The sequence below is a fragment of the Antedon bifida genome, chromosome 8, assembly GCF_963402885.1.
Source record: "Antedon bifida chromosome 8, ecAntBifi1.1, whole genome shotgun sequence".
NCBI classification, from domain to species: Eukaryota; Metazoa; Echinodermata; class Crinoidea; order Comatulida; family Antedonidae; genus Antedon; species Antedon bifida.
The window spans coordinates 23,856,726-23,879,918 of record NC_136233.1 but is presented as its reverse complement, the minus strand read 5'-3'; the positions used below and the strand labels follow the sequence as shown (position 1 = coordinate 23,879,918).

The 23,193-nt window shown below is 32.9% G+C and overlaps 3 protein-coding genes across 4 annotated transcripts; 1 reads left to right on the top strand and 2 right to left on the bottom strand.

Moving 5' to 3' along the window:
- Positions 1–434: 434 nt before the first annotated feature.
- LOC144850147 (large ribosomal subunit protein mL41-like) lies at positions 435–2,053 on the bottom strand. The gene is made up of 4 exons (XM_078707363.1): positions 1,882–2,053; positions 1,434–1,469; positions 1,056–1,120; positions 435–842 (listed from the first exon to the last, which is right to left on the bottom strand). The coding sequence occupies exons 1-4, from the start codon at positions 1,973–1,975 to the stop codon at positions 690–692; spliced, it is 348 nt and encodes a 115-aa protein (XP_078563489.1). The 5' UTR covers positions 1,976–2,053; the 3' UTR covers positions 435–689.
- A 290-nt stretch (positions 2,054–2,343) lies between these two features.
- Positions 2,344–7,272, top strand: LOC144850154 (uncharacterized). The gene is made up of 5 exons (XM_078707371.1): positions 2,344–2,436; positions 2,724–5,654; positions 5,826–5,983; positions 6,065–6,205; positions 6,293–7,272. Exons 2-5 carry the CDS (start codon positions 2,810–2,812, stop codon positions 6,485–6,487), a joined length of 3,339 nt encoding a protein of 1,112 aa, XP_078563497.1. The 5' UTR covers positions 2,344–2,436; positions 2,724–2,809; the 3' UTR covers positions 6,488–7,272.
- A 284-nt stretch (positions 7,273–7,556) lies between these two features.
- Positions 7,557–22,295, bottom strand: LOC144851171 (serine/threonine-protein kinase SIK3-like). 2 transcript variants are annotated; one of them, XM_078708738.1, is made up of 13 exons: positions 22,174–22,295; positions 20,944–21,124; positions 18,371–18,532; positions 17,951–18,075; positions 17,507–17,630; positions 17,001–17,233; positions 16,390–16,599; positions 15,993–16,253; positions 15,547–15,708; positions 14,934–15,037; positions 14,498–14,834; positions 13,083–13,896; positions 7,557–12,653 (listed from the first exon to the last, which is right to left on the bottom strand). In XM_078708738.1, exons 1-13 carry the CDS (start codon positions 22,291–22,293, stop codon positions 12,121–12,123), a joined length of 3,366 nt encoding a protein of 1,121 aa, XP_078564864.1. In that variant the 5' UTR covers positions 22,294–22,295; the 3' UTR covers positions 7,557–12,120. The 2 variants fall into 2 exon arrangements, with proteins under 2 accessions (XP_078564864.1, XP_078564865.1); XM_078708739.1 differs by having other exon boundaries at positions 7,557–12,464.
- Positions 22,296–23,193: the final 898 nt, after the last annotated feature.

Below are 23,193 nucleotides of genomic sequence, written 5' to 3'. Positions count from 1 at the left end.
CTTTATTCTCATCCATTTCTGGAAATTCCATTGCTTGCATTAAAAATTACAGAACAACAATTGAAAATACATTACAATAAAACATATTTGATATACTGTATATATATAAAAACAATAAAATGCAGAACTATAACAGTATATTTCACTTATAATTGTCATCGTTTGTAATTTTTGTTAAAAAGTTTAATGGCTTGTAGAAGGAAGGAGAGAAGATATCGTTCAGTGCGGGAGGCCGGCAGACGATATCTACCACTTGTCACATTCAGGTGACAGTTTATCCTCTCGAAAAGAGGATGAATTTCATCCTTCGTGAATCCTCTCTACCTTACAAGTAGTCTTCAATAAATAAATAGGAATACCTCATTTTATGGGGAAAAAAATAATTCATCAATGCACACAAAAGTATATTTTTACTAAAATAAAAACACAAACAATACTGGCTTTACTTTTATTAGGTATTATATAACACAACTTTATTATTCAGACAAAGCACCTTACTTATCAAAAGCAACTAGCTTCTGTAGTACAGAATGTATAGTTTTTGGTGAAATATTTGTCTATTGTTTCATTTTTTTACTGCAAGTCTCTGGAACTATGCTGTATAACAGGCCTCCATTTTATATAAAGTTGTCTACCAATTCTAAACATCCAAGGCAAGAAGACATCTTGTCACCTGACAAGTCACCTGATCACCTAGTAACATTTTCTGTTAGTTTATTCTCTTTATCTGTCTCTTTAAAATCGTCAATAAGTTTAGGAGCAATGCAAGCATCAAATATCTGTCTAGCGGTAATAGGTTCCTCGTTTGGTTTTACAGCTTTGTATGAAACATACGGCTTGAGCTGTGGATAAAACAACACATTATTGCTTGTGGATGAATAATTAACAGATAACACATTATTGAAAATGTGTTTTTGGACTTCCAATTTGGACTTCCAATTTGGAACCTGTAATACACTTACTCATTCATGAGTTCAACTGCTTTATTTGACTTTTATTGGACTACATTAATTATTACGTATTCTCAAAAGATGATAACATTTTAATTTACTTACTTGAAAATTGTTCAAATCTGGAACAATAAATTCTGGAATTTTTTCAGGAATATTTACAACTCTTCCTGAGAAAAGAAATGTGCACATAATTTATACATTTATTATAACCATACATTTAAATAATTGTGTTTCATACTGTAAAAATTACATTTACAGTGAGTGTATAAACTACACAGTATATACATACAGAACCAATAGAAATGGAAAACAATAGCATTCATCAAATACATGATGAAATTAAAATGATTGATGAAATTAAAATGATTGATGAAAATGCAATTTAAAAGAATTTACTCTTTATCATACTGTAGTCATACGCAAGTAATAATTCACCAAATAAGCTTATCCTGTAAAAATAAAAATGTTCATATTACTTACTTCCATACCTGATAACTGTTGATTGTGTACCACGATCTGAAAACAAAATACAATTTAAAAATACAATTTATTTACACTGCATATACATACACACACAAAAAACAGATGGATGAAGGCAATTCCAGTAAAATAAATTTATAAATTATTCAATATTAATGAAATTTGATTATTTTTGGTGGTGGAGGTGGATGGGGAATCAACTAATGTAGGCTTAACTATCCACTTGCCTACTCAATCAATTTAAGCCTGGGCCTAGAAGATATTTGGCTTCTGCTACTGAATTGAGGAGGTCGAAATAACTGATGGCGGCCGAAATGTTCATACACCAGGCCTGTCAGTGTCATACACTCTCTCGCTCTCTCCCCCCCCCCCCCCCCCCCAGCCTAGCCTAGCTTAAAAAATCAAGGTAGAAGCTCTCCAAAAACAAGTACTAATTTAACATAGTTACTTGGATGATAACGTTTGTTTCCTCGTTTGCTTGTCATTGGAGAATGTTTATCAGCCCCCCTGAGCCCTCTAAATAAATTAGAAAGGAACGGCATTTTATAATAAAAAAGAGAATTTCAGAGCAGCAGAAAAATTCTTTTCACATGTTTTTTTCCCAACACCAACACGCCCCCAACGGCAATATTGATGTCGACACGGTACACTGCACACACCACGCCACACCAAAATCATATTTTTATTTTTATTTTTTGGTTGATCTTTGAAAGAAAAAATAATTATCTTTTTATATTCTTTTAATTGTTAACTTGTTTGTATTGTTATTTCTTAAACAATTAATTGAAAAATAGGTGAGGATCGACCAGCAGGCATTCTTCCTGTTTGTTGGTAACCCAGGCAACAAGACAAAACAAAAGTAAAGGTGATTTCAGTGTGTGTGGATGATGAACGGCAAAGGTGTTTATGATTTAGTGAGTGGTGTTATGTGTGTCGTTGGTGACAGCATAGTGATTGAGTTTGGGTTATGGAATGTGGCCTAGCCCTAGGCCAACATTTTAAGGTAGTAATACTGCTTTTATTGATGAAGGAATTGTTTTTCTAACTTCTAGATAGCATGCATTTATAATACAGTATTTATTTAATACTTTAAAGGGCTAGGCCTACCTAACTAGGCCTAGGTTTATAAATCAAGTATGATCTATTATTTTTTTATAAATAATAATAATATATAGCCTAAGCCCTAGGCCTAGACTAATAATAATATAATACTTGATATGATAGAGTTGGCCTACTATTATTTGTAATGGTAATCAATGCAATTATGTTATGTTATGACCTTGTTTGTAGGTACCGGTACCAGCAATATGACATTGCTCAACACTCAACTAGTAGTATTCTGGGATTTTCGACATAATACCTGATTGATTAAAAAAATGGAAGGTACCATGGTACAAAGTTCTGGTAAAATTATCAGACACAATACGCAGTTATTGAAGGATGACATTGACATTATGAAGGACAGTCTTGATGATAACAGACCTAATACTTCAGGAACACATTCATCTGAAGAAAGCAGGTTAATGGATGGATCACCTGATAAATATGAAGATGCGGGGTCAGAGGGCAGCATTGAAACCGAGAAACAGTATCAGGAAGATCTGAAAGAACGAGTTAAACGATCATTTGCAGAACTTGGGTTGAATCCAGATGAAATTCCTCAAAATAGGGAAAGGTCAATAAGCCCCACAGATTCACTTGATAAAGATTATAGAGACAATGATGAAAATTATGATGTATTGAGAGATTCTATTGAAGATAATTATAAACAAAAAGAGGACAATAATACGTTTGTAATACCAAAATATGAAGCCTATCCAGCTGGGCCACAGCCGGTTGAAGATAATAAGGAAGAATTAAATGAAAATTATTCTACTAAGAAACAGGAACAGGTGTTACAGTACAATAACAACAATTCAGGAGGAAGTATAGATAATGATAATGATCATCCTGATTACCAACATAACACTTCATTACCAATTAATGATGATTTACAACTTGGGATAAACTCTGGAAACAGCTTGCAGCAAAACCAAGAAACTAATCAACATTTCTCTGGACTTAATCCACATGTTGAATTAAACAGTAGGATAAGATCAGCAGAAAAGACATATTCTCCAGTGAATAGTCCTGTCAGAAAGCCACCCTCAGGCAAAACTATTATTTCATCTGCTTCTCAAAAAAAGGAGAGTAAGAATGATTTGGTAGAAACACTTCCTGGAGGTGAAAAGGTTCGAGTTGAGTATATATCTGATGATAGTGGGGACGATGATGAACATTATGTTGATGAAAAAGGAAGTCCAATTCATTTTGATGCAGATGCAAAGGAGAAGGCACGTCAACAAATGTACAAAATTAAACCAAAACCTCCAGCTACACCTGTAGATTCAGCTAAACAGTCAAGTAAATTGAGGCGGTACTCGCTTGAGAGACAGAAAACACCATCCAAAGATCAATTGAGTACAGATGCTGGGATACTAAGTATAGAAAAGGTGCCAGACAGCTATGAGGAGCCACTTATTACAACATCCCATACAGCTGGCTCCGGACAGCTTGATGGATCTATCCCAAATCTAATGAAAGATGATAATAGCAGAAATGCTTCAGCATTGTCTGAAAAAAATGCTGAAAGTAGAAGAAAATTTGTTGATGCCGAGGTCTATGCAAAGCTACAGTTGAAATCACAGCAGAAGATAAAAAATAGAGAAGCCTCAACGGACAGGAAGAAAGGATCTGGAAAAACCCATCAAACAACATCAAGACATTCTTCAAGTAAAGGTGTAAAAAGTGAAAGACCATCAAGAAACACATCTACTAGTAAGATACAAAAACAAGTAGAGGACAAGAGAAACACGCCTCTTCCAATTAATAATGATAAGCATCACTACAATGAAAACACTCATACAGATACCCAGTTAGAAAATGAAAGAGTAAAAGTGGAAAGTGATCACAACCAACAAAATGATCCACTTGTTGGAGGACAACCTGTAGCATCTGAAGTGCCTTATATGCAACAAGAATACCAGCAAACTGTGAATCAACAAAGTTATACAGGCCATATGCAAAGTCCTCAAAACCCAGCCCATCCCATACAACCAGCATATCATCAACTAATACCTGTGCAGCAACAACAACAACAGATTCTTTATTCTCAGATTCCATATCAAGGACCAGCCCCACAGTTTCAGTATCCTCCAGGAACATATCAGGGGCCAATCCAACAACAACACCATCCTGTACCTTTCCATGGTCCTTTGGTCTACCAATATAGTAACGGGAGTCAAATTTACCAATCTAGTCAACAAAATCAGCTTAATTTACATAATCATCAACATCATCAAAGTGCAGTGAACTTTATGCCTTCATATCCTGATAACCAATTGATACATCATGCCAACCAAAGCCAACAACATGCATTTCACAGTCCACATATGTACCCAGGCCCACATCCTGCACAGCAGCAATTTTATCAGGAACTACAGCATCAACAATACCAGCATATGAGTCACCCACAAATGAATGTGCAATTTGGAATACAGCATTTTGAGCAGCATCAGCAGCAAGAAGAGATCCCACCTCTTGACTTGAGAGGCATTGATGAAGATTACCCACAAGTACAACAGCAGGCACGGAATTCACCTCAAGCAAATATGTCGAACAGAAAGAAAAATATGGATAAAATTAATTTCATTGAACAGAATAAAGTGAAGCTGAGGAAGGATTTGCCCCAGAGAGGTTATTTAGATAGATATAAACAAGATATTAATCCAAAGAAACCACTACCATCAATATCAAGGACTAATTCAGAAGACAGTTACGATAACTGGCCACAAACAGAGGATGAACAGACATGGATCACAGATCCTGGAACAGACAGGAGGCGTTTCATGGAATTACCACGGCAACAGTCAGATACAGCAGTACGATACTCTAATACAGATCTTAGAAATTCATTGTCAGATAATCAGATTCAGAGTGCTCCTGTTGATTTTCAAACAAGAACATTACATCATCCACATCATGAAAGTGAATCACCAACCTGGCCACAATTCAACACTGATGAAGAATCCCACATTCAGTTTACTAGCTTTTCAGCAGATCATGCTACATCATATGCCCGCATGCAGTACAAACCAAAGGTCATGTCAAAGTTCGAAAGCAGTCCGCGGTCATCAATACAAAGACCAGGGCCATACCCAGTTCTGCCAAACATAGATACAGGTAAATAGACTTCTAATGTATACAATATTAAGAGAGGTTCTATAATAACTGCATGACTAAAAGATTTAACAAAATGATCATGTGATTTAATCGCCATCCTAATATGGAGTGAATCTTACTGTACGTTTTTTAGTCTGTAACCTAACATTTCTTTTTTTTATTTAACCACAGATGAATTGCGTAAAAGTGAAGACGGCTATCTTGCTAAATTACAGAAAGCTAAAAAAGAACCACAATATAAAAAGTATACTCTTAAAGATTACCAGAAACTAAAGGTAGACACCAGATTAGGAGGCTTAGGTCCAGATACTGAAGCAACTCAAGAAAAGGTAACCATAAAAATGAAAAAACTTGCACTTCTGAGAATAAAATGCAAATGACTTCACAAACTAAATCCATTACTTTTACAGAAAGAAAAATCAAATCGTCAAAGAGAATATGCGAGACAAGTAATGATTAAAAACCGCAAAGCATTCAAACAGATGAAAACACAAAATTGGATGCCATCGCCAGAATCACCTCAGGAAAAAGGACCAACTAAAAGAGATATTGTAGGTTTTTTTTATTTATACATAATTAAAGTAAAGTAAGATACACTAAATGTGGAGAATTAGTAAAACAATGTACATTTTTTGTAGGCTATTGAATACTCTAAGAGGGTTCCTAAACCACGATTACCAACACCACCGGAAGAAAAACATGAAAGGATATATGGTGCATCAGAAAGCAATGTTGATACCACAAGTGAAATGAAACAGTTGGAACAGTTACGATTACGTCATGAGAAGGAAAAACAAGAAGTCGAAAAACTCAAAAATGAAATACGAACTTGACGCTCTTAACACGAAAATGGAAACTTTGAGAAACTTGATCCATTTCTGAATTATAGTTGGGTTAATCAGTTGACTATGACAGCCATTAGTTGTTTTGGACGACGGCATGTATGGCACTAGTGTATTTTGTAACATTGTTTACTTATGTATTTTATTAATTACTGTACAGTATTTTTCCAAACCTCGATATTGTTTTTCTTGTATGTTTACGCATTGAAGTACAGTAAATCTATTTTAAAATAATTTATTGGATTTTAGTAAGTTCTTGATAATTTTTGTTTTTGTCATACTTATATAATTATAGTTATGTATAAAAATATTGTAAAAAAAAATTATACCACCTAAATAATGTAAAGTATATTATATACCTTGTATTCCAAATGTTTAATGTTCCTGGTAAGTTGCAATAAGTAGGCCTACAGTCAGTACTACCTAAAGAATGTGTTGGGGGAAAAAGAATTTTTAGTACCAATCTAGTCTAAGAAAAGTGCTACTCTATAATAATAAATATTATTTATAGAAAAATTACCAAATTTAAAAGATACAAATTAATTTTAAATCAGTATTAAAAAAATATAGGTTGATAAAAAATGGGCAATTTCTTACGATGAATGATACACATTTGTAAAGTGTTTAGGAATACTAAACAAGTTGATATATAAAGATTTGTACCAGATGTGTACTAGATTTGTGAAGTTGTCGTCGGGCATTTGCTCACTGCTTGTTCTTCCATTTTTTCTTGCCTTGTAAATCAACCTGAATAACATGTACTATTGATGTGTGATGTTTTGTTCATTGCTTAATTCTCACAATTTGAAACATTCATGGTGGTTTTGTTGATACTGAAAAAGATTAAAATCATCTTGATATAAAGTTTGCGGTACATCACGTATATTAGTTCTGAAAAGGAAAATATCTCCCGAGGACGATCAGGGCACATTGATCAAAACGTTGAGAAACTCAACAGTTCTTTTCAGAACATGGTGTACCGGAAACTTGATATCAACATTTGATTTTGCCATGCAAACCTTCAAACAATGTAAAATGTTAAATGAATAACTACACATAGTACGAGAAGTTGCAAATCATCACATTTATAAATATTGCCTAATGAGGGCGCTCCATAACAGGTTTCTTACTAATACTCACTGCTTTTGATATATAATTTATATAATTATCTTCATTTAAATTCGGCTTTACAAAATCCATGCAAACTGAACAAGTTAACAAAATTATTTTTTAGAAAACCTGTTAAAATTTTCTCGGCTTTCCAAGGCATCGTTTTGGCTATTTATCTTATTTCATTCTAATACAATATTTTTTTCTCATATTTAACATTATAAACAGGTTATCTTGCAAAATAATAACATCTTTTTTTATCAAGCTTAGAACATCTTAATTCATTACAACAATAAATTGATAAAGCAATTAGTTTAAATAACAAAATATGCTAGTCCCTAACATAATTATATTTATAAAACATAATAAGATGTTTACACAACACATTGAACACTAAGGATGAGAACTAAACATAGCAACATGACATTTTACCAGCCAAATAGGATTTGTTAATCTCAATACTGTAATGCACTGTTGGGAATTATTTTAAAATAAAAACCTTTACAGCACCGAATGCTGCAATGAAATGTTACACAAATACAATGACAAAAAAAACTGATGAATGATCTAAAGATGATAGTAAAGATAATGTGTGCAAGGTCACAAAACTTGCATGGTCCCATCCCACAGAAGAGCACATTTCTAGACATTTTCAGATAAGTTTCCAGCAGATAACATAAAATTGAATTAAGCTAATTAAATCAGTTGTCCCACTGGAAAATTACTTTTCAAAGTACTCTCAGCGTACTTAATATAAAGTACAAATTACGTCAGAGTAGGGAATAATATCTGACCAATTAAATCAGTTGTGTTGATAATGAATTTAGTTATAAAAACGGACAAAATAAAACTGAACATTGGCAGAGTAAAATTGATGGTGATCATTGTAACGGTATAATTGGAATTATTGGAATATTAATATTATTCAAATAATGTTCAATTGATTGACATTTGTCTCATTCCTTGTTTACATAATGTGTACATTAATGTGTTCATACTATGTGTACATGATTGGTCACATTCCCTCATTTAGGACTAAACTATTATGTCATTATGTAGGTTTAACATTGATTACACAATTCATTTGATAAGATAAATAGATCACTTGATTTCAATGAAATGTTCAAAAACACTGAAATAGTGACATTTTTTTTAAACTTTTGTTTTAAATGAAAATATTAAATTTTCAAAATTCCTGGTATTTGATAAATTCCAGTATAAATAATTGTATTATTGCCATAATTTTCAAACCTTTCAAAATGTACACAATCTAAAATTACGACTTTTATTCCGAATATGTAATAACAATTTCAGCTTAAATTCATTTATTCTGATTAAAATGCATTTTATTTTTCATGATACATTAATTCTACCGCACATGAAAATAAATTAGAAATAGATGCACCATAACATAGCACCAATGATAAACAACTCATTTAAAAATGAATAAAATAATTAGCGTTGTTTACTTATTCAAGCCTATCCACATTTAAAACATCATTACAATTCAAAACAACAAGAATAAAATTCAGTGAGCTCTGACAAAATGTTGGATATCACTTATTAACCGGGAATATTCTTACTTTATGATAACTCACTTGTTACCAGACCACATTAGAGCAATCATTTCATAAGTCACTTGTTACCAGACCACATTACAGCAATCATATCATGATAAGTCACTTGTTACCAGACCACATTAGAGCAATCATATCGTAATAACTCACTTGTTACCAGACCACATTAGAGCAATCATTTCATAAGTCACTTGTTACCAGACCACATTAGAGCAATTACTTTATAAACAACTAAAAAAAAATTACTGTACCAAACAAAAGACGCATAGAAGACTTGTAATTACAAAAGTAAAACTGAAACTTGATTCACACGCACAGCACAAATGTAAGTAAAGTGTAACCAGCTGCTAGATAGATATCTCTTGGGATTTTCTTTTCGTTACTTAACGCTTTCACACGTTACTTTGTGTTGATGTAATGTAAACGCTGTGTAAAAAATAGATTAGAAAAATATGCGTTTATGCTCAGAGATACCGTTGTGTTACATTGATGTAATCATTACAGGGCTCACTGAGGCCTGTATATGCTCAGAGATACCGTTGTGTTACATCGATGTAATCATTACAGGGTTCACTGAGGCCTGTATATGCTCAGAGATACCGTTGTGTTACATCGATGTAATCATTACAGGGTTCACTGAGGCCTGTATATGCTCAGAGATACCGTTGTGTTACATCGATGTAATCATGTGTATATGCTCAGAGATACCGTTGTGTTACATCGATGTAATCATTACAGGGCTCACTGAGGCCTGTATATGCTCAGAGATACCGTTGTGTTACATCGATGTAATCATTACAGGGCTCACTGAGGCCTGTACAGATTACCGACTTGTTTTATGTGGATATTACACGGAAACACATTTTTACATTTTTTTGATTTGCATACATGTTAATCGGGTTTACAGGTAATCAGTGTATGTATTAAGTCGATAATCAAGCTTCCTCCCGGCTTCTTAATAAGTTTTCACAGGCTTATCTCACTAAATCGGTTTAAAAAAATATTATAATTCTTACATACTTAGTTTTTCCTTTCCAATACGTAACACAAGTATACTTCTCAACAGATGTTGTGGTTACAAGTTAAACAAGTGTAAATTAAAAAGTACATTTTTTTATGTTAATGAAGGAGGCTGATATGATGGGTTGCATAGCTCAAATTACAAGGCGTATGAAACAAGTACAGCAACTGATAATGATCTTACTCATGCTTAAATCAAAATAACAAAATGTATAGATCCAATGTATAAATCATTTGTTATAATACAATAATTGATATAAAAATAATTATTATCATACATAGCCCATCTAGCCTATAAGTTAATCATTAGCTAGGCATAATGGATTCCACCTAGAATCAGAAACTTGTTTTTATCTACTCTCTCTCTCTATTTTGTTTTTATGTGTTACACACTGGGTTCGCTAGTGAAATCAATTCGATGTTTAGCTTACAGACTGTTGTGTGTACATTGAGGTTAAACACATAGGTAACCAACTGACTGTATAAGCCCACACCTGGTAAACGTGGGCTTATATTTAGGTAACCAACTAACTGTATAAGCCCACACCTGGTAAACATGGGCTTATATACAGGTAACCAACTGACTGTATAAACCCACACCTGGTAAACGTGGGCTTATATTTAGGTAACCAACTGACTGTATAAACCCACACCTGGTAAACGTGGGCTTATATTCAACATGTAGTACAGGATACACTTAAATTGATTACGAATTGCTTCAAATATGGGTTTTAACTAGCTTGAAAAATGAGAATAGTAATGAAATTGGTTGTGTAGTTTGATTAAAACTGACATTTCAAACAAACACATAAAAACACAATATAATTATTTAAATAATAAATGAGAAAGTCCAGCTTCTTTATAATAAAAAAAGAAAAGAATAAATGTATGTAAATTACAATTTTGATAAATACTGTTGCACTAAGATATTGGTAATCAAGTTTCTATAACAAAAGCTATTATTAGAAAGATAAAAACTACAAAACCGTCTATAAAGTCATTTTTTTAGGATTGGAAAAAATTACTTTCCAAAAGATAATTGAGGTAATTTGATTACACATTTGATAGAAATATGTGATAATTACAGATTTAAAAAATCCAAATTTAAAAGCCAGTCTTGAAGACAAAGATATTGTCATTTCATTTGTGTTGAAGTTTCTAGTCTATTTCACTACTGGAAGATTCTATGAATATTAAATTGAATAAACTAAATACTGTTAAAACAATTTAAATTGTTTGTGTTTTCTTTTTTATTTTAATTTATCCAATATATAGTAGTAGTCATTTAACAAGCAATAGTTGCAAATTACAAACGTAAACATTCAGTTTATTTCAGTTTGGTTTATATCTAGATTAGAAGCAAAATTAAGGCAGCAAAGGTTGTTATATAAACGCATTTTGATTTAGCTGCATTGAATAACAATGTAGCCACAATGTAGCTGCAATGTAGCCACAATGTAGCCGCAATGCAGCTGCAATGTAGATGTAATGTAGCCACAATACAATGACAGAGAGGGTCTATTTGATGCTCTTATTGACACTATCATACCAAATATCTCAAGTCACTTCAACACTATTCAAAACCAAATAATCTCCAAAAAATAAAATAATAAACATCAGCTCACATGCTCATAACAAACAGTCATAACAAATTCAACACTCATTGAAATAGTACCAAATAATCCCACTTAAAACACCCAGCCATCTTGCCCTCAATCAAACCCTACACCTATAATTAAAACCATTTAAATTTAATTGCATTCATCTTAGACCACTACAATAAAATAACTTGCACACTTCATCCATCTCAGACTTTAACATCAATAATAGCACCTTTAAAATCTGTTGACCCAATGTCACAATTACTACAATACTAATTTACATATTAACTTATATATACTATATATATATATATTTCTATAATTTCATAGCAGTAAGAATATTTTGACAGAGCTGTTTATATTGCCTTGTGTCTCCTGCAATCTTGCGCAGTTTTAGTCCATTCAGATGCAAGCCAGGAACTTCGCAAACCTCCATTTCGATTTCAACACCATTGTCTTGAAGCGCAAATAAATTTGCTTTGTTCTCGTAAATCAAACTCGGATGTTTAGAGTCTAAAGCTCGTTTAATCTCGTCAATGATCTCATGAAGATTCTTCGAAGTTGTCATTGAAAATGATTTAGCTCGTCTTACTGGTGTTGGGTCAGCCAACATATCTGGGTTACTTAAAGTTAAGCTGCCACTTAAGTTCACAACTTGAGCTAAAAAAGAATGGTCATTTGGTTGTTCCATCACATGATCATTAAGATAAGGACGAAATTCACAGGAAGGTATACTGCTTTGTAAAAGTTGTAGATTGTTATGTGTTGGCTGTAGAGAATGGTGTGGGTTGTAGAATGGTAAAGTTAAAAGTTGATTTGAAGAATCAGTTCCAACAGCTCCATAAAGTCCTGAGAAATAGCACCAAACCATGCAAAATAATAAAGAAGAAACAAGTGAAAATTAATCTAAATTGGTTAATATAGAGTAGTGAAGGTAAATTAAATTGTTATTCCATCATTTTACGTAAAACATTGGATTTTTGTTTGGTTTGAAACAACTGCAATACTTCAAATGATTAAAAAAACCTAATGTAATTGTCATGATTCGATAATTAGAATAAAATAATTAAAATTTTTAACTCAAAAAATCTACATTTTGAACAAACATTTCAGAAAAACAAAAAAAATGAAAGCCTACAATTAACGAATGCAAGTGAATTCAACTCAACAACACAAACACAATTCAAATCGGTAAAGACATACAATGTCTTTTGATCACACATAAGCTTTTTTCATTTGAACATTAATAAAAACAAAGTCTAGACACTTAATCTTTACCTGAGTTTATAGAATCTACATCTTCCATTCGTTCAAGGACGCCCTCATTGTCCATATTAATATCCCCGTATGCATCAACTCCCATTGTATAAGTCTGCTGCCCTCCCATGTTAGGCAACTGTTCGTCTATACCACCTGTATTTTCCGAGTTTTCACAATAAAATTGCATTTCATGGTGTTCAGGTATAGGCCCATTAATCATGCTATGCCGACTGGGATAATTAGTGTTACTATATATATCTTGCTGTAAAGGAAACCTGTAAGTAACGTTAGGATTGTTAGATACTTGTTGGGATAGCTGTAATGAATGTTGCGGCCTCCCTGCTGCATTCCGTGTTTCAATCTGTAAAGGTTGAAATTCGTACCCATGCGGTTGTTGCTGCGGCTGGTTGAATGTATAAGCCATACATGAGGCATTGCTAGTGTACACCTCTTGTGGTGCTGAATCATCAGTTCTTGTGTGAGTATCACTTCCACCGTGTATTGAACTAAACATAGCCGCCGTTTGCTGATTTTTTAAGGTGTCCATTGTGCTATTATCAACATCATGTTCAGCTTCAAGTTCTATTATTGTTTGCGGACTAGGCCGCTTTGTATTTTGAGAAAGTTGACTTGAAAGAGGGCCTCCTTTAGGCGATCCCCATTGCCCTTCATTGGAGCCTATGTTAAAGGTGTGCGTCTTGTTTGGTATTGCTTGGGATAGACTCTCTGTTTCTGGTGTTAATTGAAGACCACTAAATTGCTGTTGCATGTCTATTTCAGTATTCAAGAGTGATAAAGAGTCTACAGATGATTGTGATGTTATGCTTTGTTGCTGTGAAACCAATAAAATAATTATTACTTCAATTACAAAAAATTGAAAATGGAATACTGAACTTAACCTATCTTTTATTATAGCTTTTATCTTCATACTCTTGGCAAAAAATTGAATTGCGAGTTGATTACAAATATATAAAAAATTAATATAAAATTTCAAGCAGAACAAAATTGATATATACAATTTAACAACATTATTATATACAGACTAAAAATATTATAATGCAAAACCACAAACTATCTCATTGAGATATAAACAACCAATTATATACAGCAGAAATCCTATCTTTTGCATTGCAATGTTCAAAATTTGCATGGGGCCCGAGGTAAAATCAAAACATACAATATATAGTGATATAAAAGATACTGTAGCAGTAAAGGCCAATTTACACAGACGAGCGGTAACGGTAATAAAAATATAGAATCAATGTTATTCCTTATGATCATTTACACACAACACGGAGCAGACAGGCGGTTTCCGCTCAGGATAGCTACAGATTCTATGCGGGAAAAACTACGCGGTTTTCCGCTACCGTTACTACCGTTACCGCTCGTCTGTGTAAATTGGCCTTAAGTGTTACAAAATCAAATGACAATACCTGAATGTGCTGTAGATGCTGCTGCTGTTGTAACTCTGCATTGATTGGTGGACTAGTTCGTTGTTGTGACTTGATTATATCTTGAAGTTGTTTTATTGGACAAATATTTGGATTATTTTGCGCTCTACTCATCAAAAATAAATTAATGCTTTGCGATCCATCAGAAAAGCGCCTTCCTGGTGTTTTGCTGGACCGTTTATCTGGCGGATACAACGTGTTAGGATCTCTGAATGTACTTGTGCGATGATAGCGATCATGTAAAGGTAATCGTAAATCGGTAGATATTTCAGTCGGACCAACGGTATGCCTTGATGAGTTCCCACGTTGTTGAAGATACCTAGGGAAAAGAGAAACGCAAGAATGTTAGAAGGAAATAATCCCATTTGTAACCATTGAGTTGGCGAAACTTAAACTACATCTTTAGAATCTAAGTTACCTTTGCACTTCTATTGGATCGGGCTCCTCTTCTTCGGAGGTTTCCGATTCTTCATGTGTCATTGAAGTTAAGAGATTTGAAATGCCTTCTTTACCACTATATTGCTACAGAAAAGAAGATTATTATTTCACTTGTGTAATTGGACTGTTTCAGGTGCACATGTTTAAAGCTCTGTCTACACTATCAAACTTTATGTGACAAAAAAATATAATGTGCCCATATATAGACATGATGATGTCATATCACTACCATATTTGGGCACATCACACTTTTTTGTCACATAAAGTTTGATAGTGTAGACAGAGCTTTAACATAATTAACATAAAATAATTTCTCTTTATTCATCTAAAAAACAAACAAAAACACAAAACAAAACAAGGAGTAAAACATTTTTTTACAGATGAAAGTGACCTCCTCGAAAGGGGCTTGTGATAGGAGGCCCACTACAAACTAGTTACATTAATTAAGATACCGTAAAAAGATTTGATAGTGTATACAGAGCTTTAGCCTCTCGCTTTGATGGTTTATGATACAGACGTGAAAACATGTTATTCAGATATGATTCTGTACAAATTGGATTATATCATAAAATAGACAATAATAGAATATGTACCTGTGAAGAGTTTATATTACTTGGTTGACTTGCTCTTGGAAACATATTGTGAAATTGTGCAAGTTGGATCTGCATGTGTGCACTGCCCTCAGATGCTCTACGCACAAAATTACCCTGTCCTCCTGTGGCTTCAATAGTTGGCGGTCCAAGTAAACTTTGTTCCTAAAATTAAGTATTGGAATTAGTAGTTTTGATATTTACTATGATTACAGCTACAAACAAGCTGGGTAAATTAAGTATAACTAATAATACGCAAGATTTACTCAGTATTCATTTATTCATTCATGGTCAAACACAGTAAATATATTGCATGGTTTGAAATTATTTTTAGTTGTTCAAAGTTAAAAATTTACATAAAAATATTAAAATGAGTTAAAAAGGTTAAAATTTGGTAAAATACAGATAAAGCACATCGTTTAATTTTAAAAGAACAAATAAATACATACCCTATATGTAATTCGCTGTCGAGAATTGTTTTGAGCCATTAAAACTGCCAGATTCTGTGTGGGGTTTGTATCAACGACAGGTTGATGTCCACAAGCTTCACTAGCTTGACGATTAAAGATGGCTAGACGTCTATCATCTCTAACATCTTGGCTTTGGTTTCCGACATCAAGAGTGTGCCTTCTTATCTGCAAATATCTTGCAAGTGCCTCTGGTGATGGTTCTTCTGGATCACTGTCGCTGTCTCTTGCCTCTTGTGATTGCTGTAAAAGCAAAAATTACATCATTTCAGTAAAAATTAGACAAAAATAGATGTATAATAGTGTTTAATGAACTGTGGTTAACCCTTTAACCTATGACCATTGACCTTCACTAAAGATCACTGGCTTTTGAGCTAACCTGTTGGATGACCTGGTTTTGTTGGTCTGTAATCCTAACTTCTGGAATTAAATCTTGAATGACAGCAGCTCTACGAGATGCCGTCACAACTTGTTTATGCAATGTTCGATGTCCTTGAGATTCATGTGGTTTTTGTTGGTGGCGCTTTAACTTGTCGAGTAAAAGATGGTATATTGCACTTGCTTGATCATATGTTTGATTCTCAAGAGACTGCAACAAATAAATGCAAAATATGTAAAGCTCTGTCCACACTATCAAACTTTATGTGATTTGCCATATATAGACACGATGTCACATCACTACCAGATTTGAGCATATCACTACCAGATTTAAGCGTATCACTACCAGATTTAAGCGTATCACTTCCATATTATGTGGGCACATCACACTTTTTTTGTCCCAACAAATTTCATAGTGTAGACAGGGCTTAATGATATTTTTTAGTTGAAATGCTAGAAAAATCACATTCATAAAACAGACTTTTTTAGTGTCTAGACTGTTTAACATTTTAATAAGTTCATCTAATCTTACAATAAAATAGATTTGAGTTCATGTAAAGGATTCCAATCAGTATAATTAAAGAGAGTAAACAACAACAAAAAGTTAAAAACCTGTAAAATTCTCTCCCTATTGACCCCAAGGTCATATATCATATGGTGTAGGACCTTCTCATTCAGTTCTTCTTTTACTTCATCTATCTGATCTTTGCTATACTCTGCAATCATTTGATCAAATGCTGGATCCGGGTCACCAGACCGTATCCATCGATGCTGAAGTATTTGGGATGTAGTATACCGCTTTTGAGGATCCAATACTAACATGTGCCGTATTAAATTTTCACAATCTACCAATCAAAATTATGTAAAGCAAAAAATAGATAATAAAAAACACACATAAAACAATACTATAGTAGCAATGAATGGCATTGAGTGAAATCGGAGTACTAAAAAAGTATCATACACTATTAGGCCTACCAATTGCATGCATTATTATTATTCTTATTACCACAGAGAAATATCTACAGAGTGTGCAGTGCAAGTAAAACATCTTCCTAATTAATTCGCAAGAACAAAATCTATTATTTTGTAGTAAAGAATTACCAACAACATTTACCAACCTGGACTCATGAAGAAGGGTATCCTGAAGTGGCCTGACAAAACATTAGTTCTTAAACTTTGTAAAGTATCACCTCCAAAGGGTAAGTTTCCAGATACAAGTACATATAGTACAACTCCTAAACTCTGGTGACAAAAAAACAAAGGTATAGTTAGTTACTCACTACTAATACAGGACACATGTAAGCTCCATGTAAGAACATTCTGTTAAGTCAATTCTTAGACTTGGGTCCTGGTATCAATTTGTTTAGTCATACTTATTACATTTACATTTTATTTTTTTTTTATTTGAGGAAACATAATATTAACAACTATTTGTTATTATTCACAAAGTGCTACACATGTATCAATGTTACTTGATTACTTAATTTCCTACTTAAGTGTTTACTTATCATTGTGCTTTCTCGATATGCTACTTAAGTACCTATTACAGCATGTATTCTTACCCAAACATCAGCTTTGGGTCCTAAATATTCTTTTCCTTCAAACAATTCTGGTGCTGCATATGGTGGACTACCACACCATGTCTTTAGTAACTGCCCCGATTGAAAAAAATTACTAAATCCAAAATCTAAAAAAATAAAATAATATTACATACATTTTTATGTGGAATATAAATCAATTTGTAACAATAATTCATATGTATGTTATATATGTTTATAACATGACTATTTGGAAATAAATCAGTGTTAAATTCATTTACAAAACAGAAACACCTTCCTTAACACCATGACACGTTTTAATGTGTTTTAACATTAAAATGTTTTATTTGTTGTTTTTTGTTCAATATATATGTTTTATATGTGTGGAGAATGTTCAAAAACAAAACACATGACACAACAATTTTGTAAGAGACTGTAGCGTACCTGCAATTTTGACTTGTTTATTTGCATCTAAGAGTAAATTTTCTGCCTTGAGATCTCTGTGGACGACGTGTCGACAATGACAATAATTGATAGCAGCTACAATTTGACGGAACTTAGGCCTGGCTTCTCGTTCAGTCATTTTACCATGTGAAATTAAATGATCTGTTTGGATACAAAAATATCAGTAAATAAAACATAGTTCATTCATTTCATTTAGTTTCCATAATATACAATATATAGTTTAGTAGTTTTTGGTTACGTATTGCTTTTAAATGTTAAAGACCCCTTCCCTGCAATTTTGGACGTTTTTTGGAAAATAATACATATATATCACTTTAAAAACATTAAACCATGTCATTCCTTGTCTTAAATGTACGTTTTATGGTAAATTATGATAAAAAGTGAGAAACAATGCACTACCTAAGTAGCTCGCGGCGATCGACCTCTCGTGGACGGTCTTAGGCCTAGCCTAGCTAGGCTTAGTTTTGTAGGCCTAGCTGGTAAACATCGGTAACGTACGAACATCGTACGCTAGCTATATACCTAGCCTGACGTTGTATAGTTGCTGCATTAATTGTCTTTCTATTTTTGCCAGACTCCGTTGATACAAGTTGGGGAAAACCCGGTATTTTCACTGAAAAGTTAGGAGTCTTCCATTTGTTTTTGCCTCACGATCGATCGAAAAGTGGGCGAATTACAGGTGAAAAACAAAAATATCAATCCGCGCGCAATGCATTTTGGGATTTATAGCGGGCCGCTATAATTATTAGAATCGACTTATTTTTCACCTTTTTAACCGTTTAAAGACGAAAAAAATTATCGCAATAGGACCATATAGTATTATTTTTACATTAAATATAGTTTGTGATGTTAAATTAGATCTAAAAAACGTAGGGAAGGGGGCTTTAAAAAATACATTATATTCAGATTCAAATACACTTCCTATATTATTACGACCGTAATTTACAATATAATAACTGTATTTTTAATTTTTCTAGTAAGAAATGCTATAGTAAGTCTACAATTACCAAGGTAAAAGAAAGTTTACAGTTTACTTCAATAATATTTAGACATACTGATTATTAATAACATAATATAATGTGAAAATTAACAGTAATGTTATTTCTACATTTAATGTAACATTATTTTCCCATGTAACATTAGCACTGCAAACATGTTCAGATAATATTTCATATCTATATTTCCTTGTAGATAGTTGTGTATGTAGTCAATTAAATGAAGGTCTGGTCTAAGACAATAAGACATGGTTATTATTATATGCAACAATTAAATATAAAAATACTAATGAGCAAAAATCACTGATGACTTACATTGCTACAACAAATGTTACAGTGATTATACATACACAATAGGACAACGCTCTAAAAACTGAAGACTGAACATTATATTTTTCATTCATGTTTAAATCACTACCTAGATTAATGATTGTGTAGTAGTGCTAATTGATACTTATATTTATACTTATTCCTGGCAAAATAATACTTATTTAATACTATTTACTTAAATTCCGAGTCATTTAAAAGAAAAATAATTTGAGATTAGAATTATCGAACTATTTTTTATTCTTTTTAGTTGCCATCTTTTGATCGATGGTTTGAACACAATTTTACTTCAAGTATAAGCATCTGTTATTATCACTACTGAATGTGATGTGATGACATGGACACGATGACATATCACTACCATATTTGGTATATCACTACCATATTTGGGCACATCACACTCTTTTTGTCCAACTAGTTTGATAGTGTAGACAGAGCATCTGTTGTTATCATTACTGAATGTGATGTCTGGTAAATACCATGGCTGTCTAGTTTACATTGGCTTATATGCATTATGTTGTTTGGAGTATAAAGGATTTGCTTTGATTAGGATTTGCATACTGTATGTTATTATACTAAAATACATTATTTATTTAATTGTATGGCATTATAAATTATAAATTTTAGTCTAGTGTCTGATTTTTTATCATAACAAAATAGAGGCAGGTGTATAAGTACTAAAAAAAATGACCGAGCTTTGAATTTGTCATGGGACAATAAAAAGCTTAAAAGTACAGTTAAGCAGCTTCTTAACTTAAGGATTAGTGGAAGAACAGACTCAGCATGTAACAACATTAGACAACTTTATGCTGGAAGGGTAATCTGGCCAGATTTAACATAACTAAATTAAACTTTACATTGAAGTTATTCATTCCGTCTAAACCTAGAGAAATTAAATGTGTAATTTCAACCACCTCAAAACAATTGTATTATTGGGTAATATCAACCTAGAACTACCATACTTACTGGTAATATCAACCCTAGAACTACCATACTTACTGGTAATATCAACCCTAGAACTACCATACTTACTGGTAATATCAACCCTAGAACTACCATACTTACTGGTAATATCAACCCTAGAACTACCATACTTACTGGTAATATCAACCCTAGAACTACCATACTTACTGGTAATATCAACCCTAGAACTACCATACTTACTGGTAATATCAACCCTAGAACTACCATACTTACTGGTAATATCAACCCTAGAACTACCATACTTACCAAATATTTCTCCTCCACTGGCATATTCAGTGACCAAGTACATCATTCGTTCTGTCTGCATTACCTGGTAAAGCCGTATGATATGGGGATGGCGTAACAACTTCATTACTTGTACTTCTCTCTCAATTTTACGTTTGTTTTCATCATCTAGTTGTGTTTTATCAATTATTTTGATAGCAACCTATTGAAAAAAAACCCATATTTTAATATTATTATTATTACAAAATAGATTAAACCATTATTCATAATTATTCCCTGGCCGTATCAAATACTAATGTAACTAACTAGCCCAAGCTGTTATGGTGAACCAGTCTCCAAGTGCATTTTCAATCATGTGGATGTATTTATTTTTATATTTCAAAGATTCTTTTACAGAGAGAGATTATTTTAGTGGCTGGGTTTAGTCTCTAGGTTTAGACTATTTTGTAGTTTCAGGCGTTAGATTTTTTCAAATCAACCGGACGTGGCTTTAAAAAAAATTCATTTTAAAAATATTGAATTTTAAAATGTCAATCTTAATATTCAATTTAATACTATTAGATATGCTTTTGATCATCCTCATCATCAATTGTCTTTTTTTACTGAGCACAATAGCTCATTAATTAAATAGTTATGTTTGTCTTTATCTCAATCAACATTTATCTAGGTAATACTAACAGGATAATTCATTCTTTAGCAGAGTGCCATTCCATACAAAATAATTTAAGTTTTTAAACATTGTCCTGACTATTTTCAATCATAGTTGTTAAAATAATAAGAACTTCGTATGGCAAAATATTAATCAACAGTTGTCAATGTCTAGTTTAGTCGTAGGCTAGCAAATTCGATTACAGCCTATCTCAAGCAACGGCTCTGCAGGGGACAATTGCTTTACACCCACCCAGTCTAGCCGTCTATATAACGCAAGCTTTTCTTTGATGAGCCTAAAACATGTAGCCCAGTTAAGCCTAAATATTTGTAAGTCATCATTTATGTTTTCACTAGACAATAGGTACACATGACATAATTGTGTATGTGGTTGATTTTTTTATTTTCATTTTTGAAAACGGGTATTTTTTTGACATTCATTCACTACACACTGGCAGTAACCATCGTCAGTGAGTAGTGGATACAGCAGCAACCATCCAATCAGTTGGGATTGCTGGGAGATGAGCCACCAACACCAAACGACATACCGTCATGCTCTAACGAACCATTTACGGCTACAAATACTCTTTTAAAATGGCTTACCTTAGCTTTTGTGATAACATGAGTAGCAAGTTTTACAACTGCAAAGTTTCCTCTACCTATCGTTCTTTCAATTTCATAATATCCGATAGTTACGGGTCCACGAGATCCCGTCGTCGCCATGTTAAAAGATGGTGTTTGTTGCTGTTCTGAGCATGCGCATTGCAAATTCAGCGTTATACATTGACCTTTTTAGTCATTCAACGTAAAGTACACATTATCAATCTTTACTGTGACACATACTTCCTCTCAAAATTCCACGAAATTATATTTCTTTTAAAAAGCACATCGTAGTAAAATGTGTTATATATAAATATAAGTTAAACAAACCCAAAACTTAATGGTAATGTTGAGTAGTGTCTTAAATGAGTAAGATGCGGTTGAGTAATTAATCTGGTGACAGGCATTTTCAGTACTAGTATTATTATATATATAGTAGTATTATTATTATTATTATTTACCCGGGTCCGGCAGTTTCTACCCACCAACGTTAGCGGTAATTATCCGGGTAAACTACTAAGCACAGATCTAGACTATAGTTAAAATATTTCCACAGGCATTCTTCAACAATGATAATTCCTCCTCAAATAAAGCCTAAGAAGGAGTTACCTGATTGGTTTTTTATTTGTCCTTTTTTTTATTAAAAAAAAATATAAAATTAATAATTACATTAATAATATTATCAATTATTAAACACAATCAATTTAAATTTTCACAATACATAATGTTACTACATTTACATATATTATTTTTTTAATACCTTTCTACAACTTAGAAGTGTCAACGCCCTCTATGTTCTAGCAATCAGTGTGTGATGCGATATACACAACCGGAAACTCGTTGCTGCTGTGTGCGTATCGATAGTGCGTAAACTAACTATGTCGCGTATCAGAAGTGCGTATAATACCAAGGAAACGCATGCAACAAACAATGTAGTTACCAGTTGCCTGGTGATAATTAAGTCATAATTAACTTAATCGCCGCAAAGAAAAAGGGTAGACCTATTTCTGAAACTAGCAAGTA

Excerpts from the sequence above, each read along its gene's own strand:
- LOC144850147 (XM_078707363.1), bottom strand. The coding sequence starts at position 1,975 with ATGCCGTTCCTTTCTAATTTATTTAGAGGGCTCAGGGGGGCTGATAAA. Across the intron at positions 1,470-1,881 it reads AAACAAACGTTATCATCCAA|ATCGTGGTACACAATCAACA; the intron begins GTAACTATGTTA and ends TTTTGTTTTCAG. Across the intron at positions 1,121-1,433 it reads AACAGTTATCAGGTATGGAA|GAAGAGTTGTAAATATTCCT; the intron begins GTAAGTAATATG and ends TTCTTTTCTCAG.
- LOC144850154 (XM_078707371.1), top strand. The coding sequence starts at position 2,810 with ATGGAAGGTACCATGGTACAAAGTTCTGGTAAAATTATCAGACACAAT. Across the intron at positions 5,655-5,825 it reads TCTGCCAAACATAGATACAG|ATGAATTGCGTAAAAGTGAA; the intron begins GTAAATAGACTT and ends ATTTAACCACAG. Across the intron at positions 6,206-6,292 it reads GACCAACTAAAAGAGATATT|GCTATTGAATACTCTAAGAG; the intron begins GTAGGTTTTTTT and ends CATTTTTTGTAG.
- LOC144851171 (XM_078708738.1), bottom strand. The coding sequence starts at position 22,293 with ATGGCGACGACGGGATCTCGTGGACCCGTAACTATCGGATATTATGAA. Across the intron at positions 18,533-20,943 it reads CAGTGGAGGAGAAATATTTG|ATCATTTAATTTCACATGGT; the intron begins GTAAGTATGGTA and ends GTATCCAAACAG. Across the intron at positions 17,631-17,950 it reads GACCCAAAGCTGATGTTTGG|AGTTTAGGAGTTGTACTATA; the intron begins GTAAGAATACAT and ends TTTTGTCACCAG.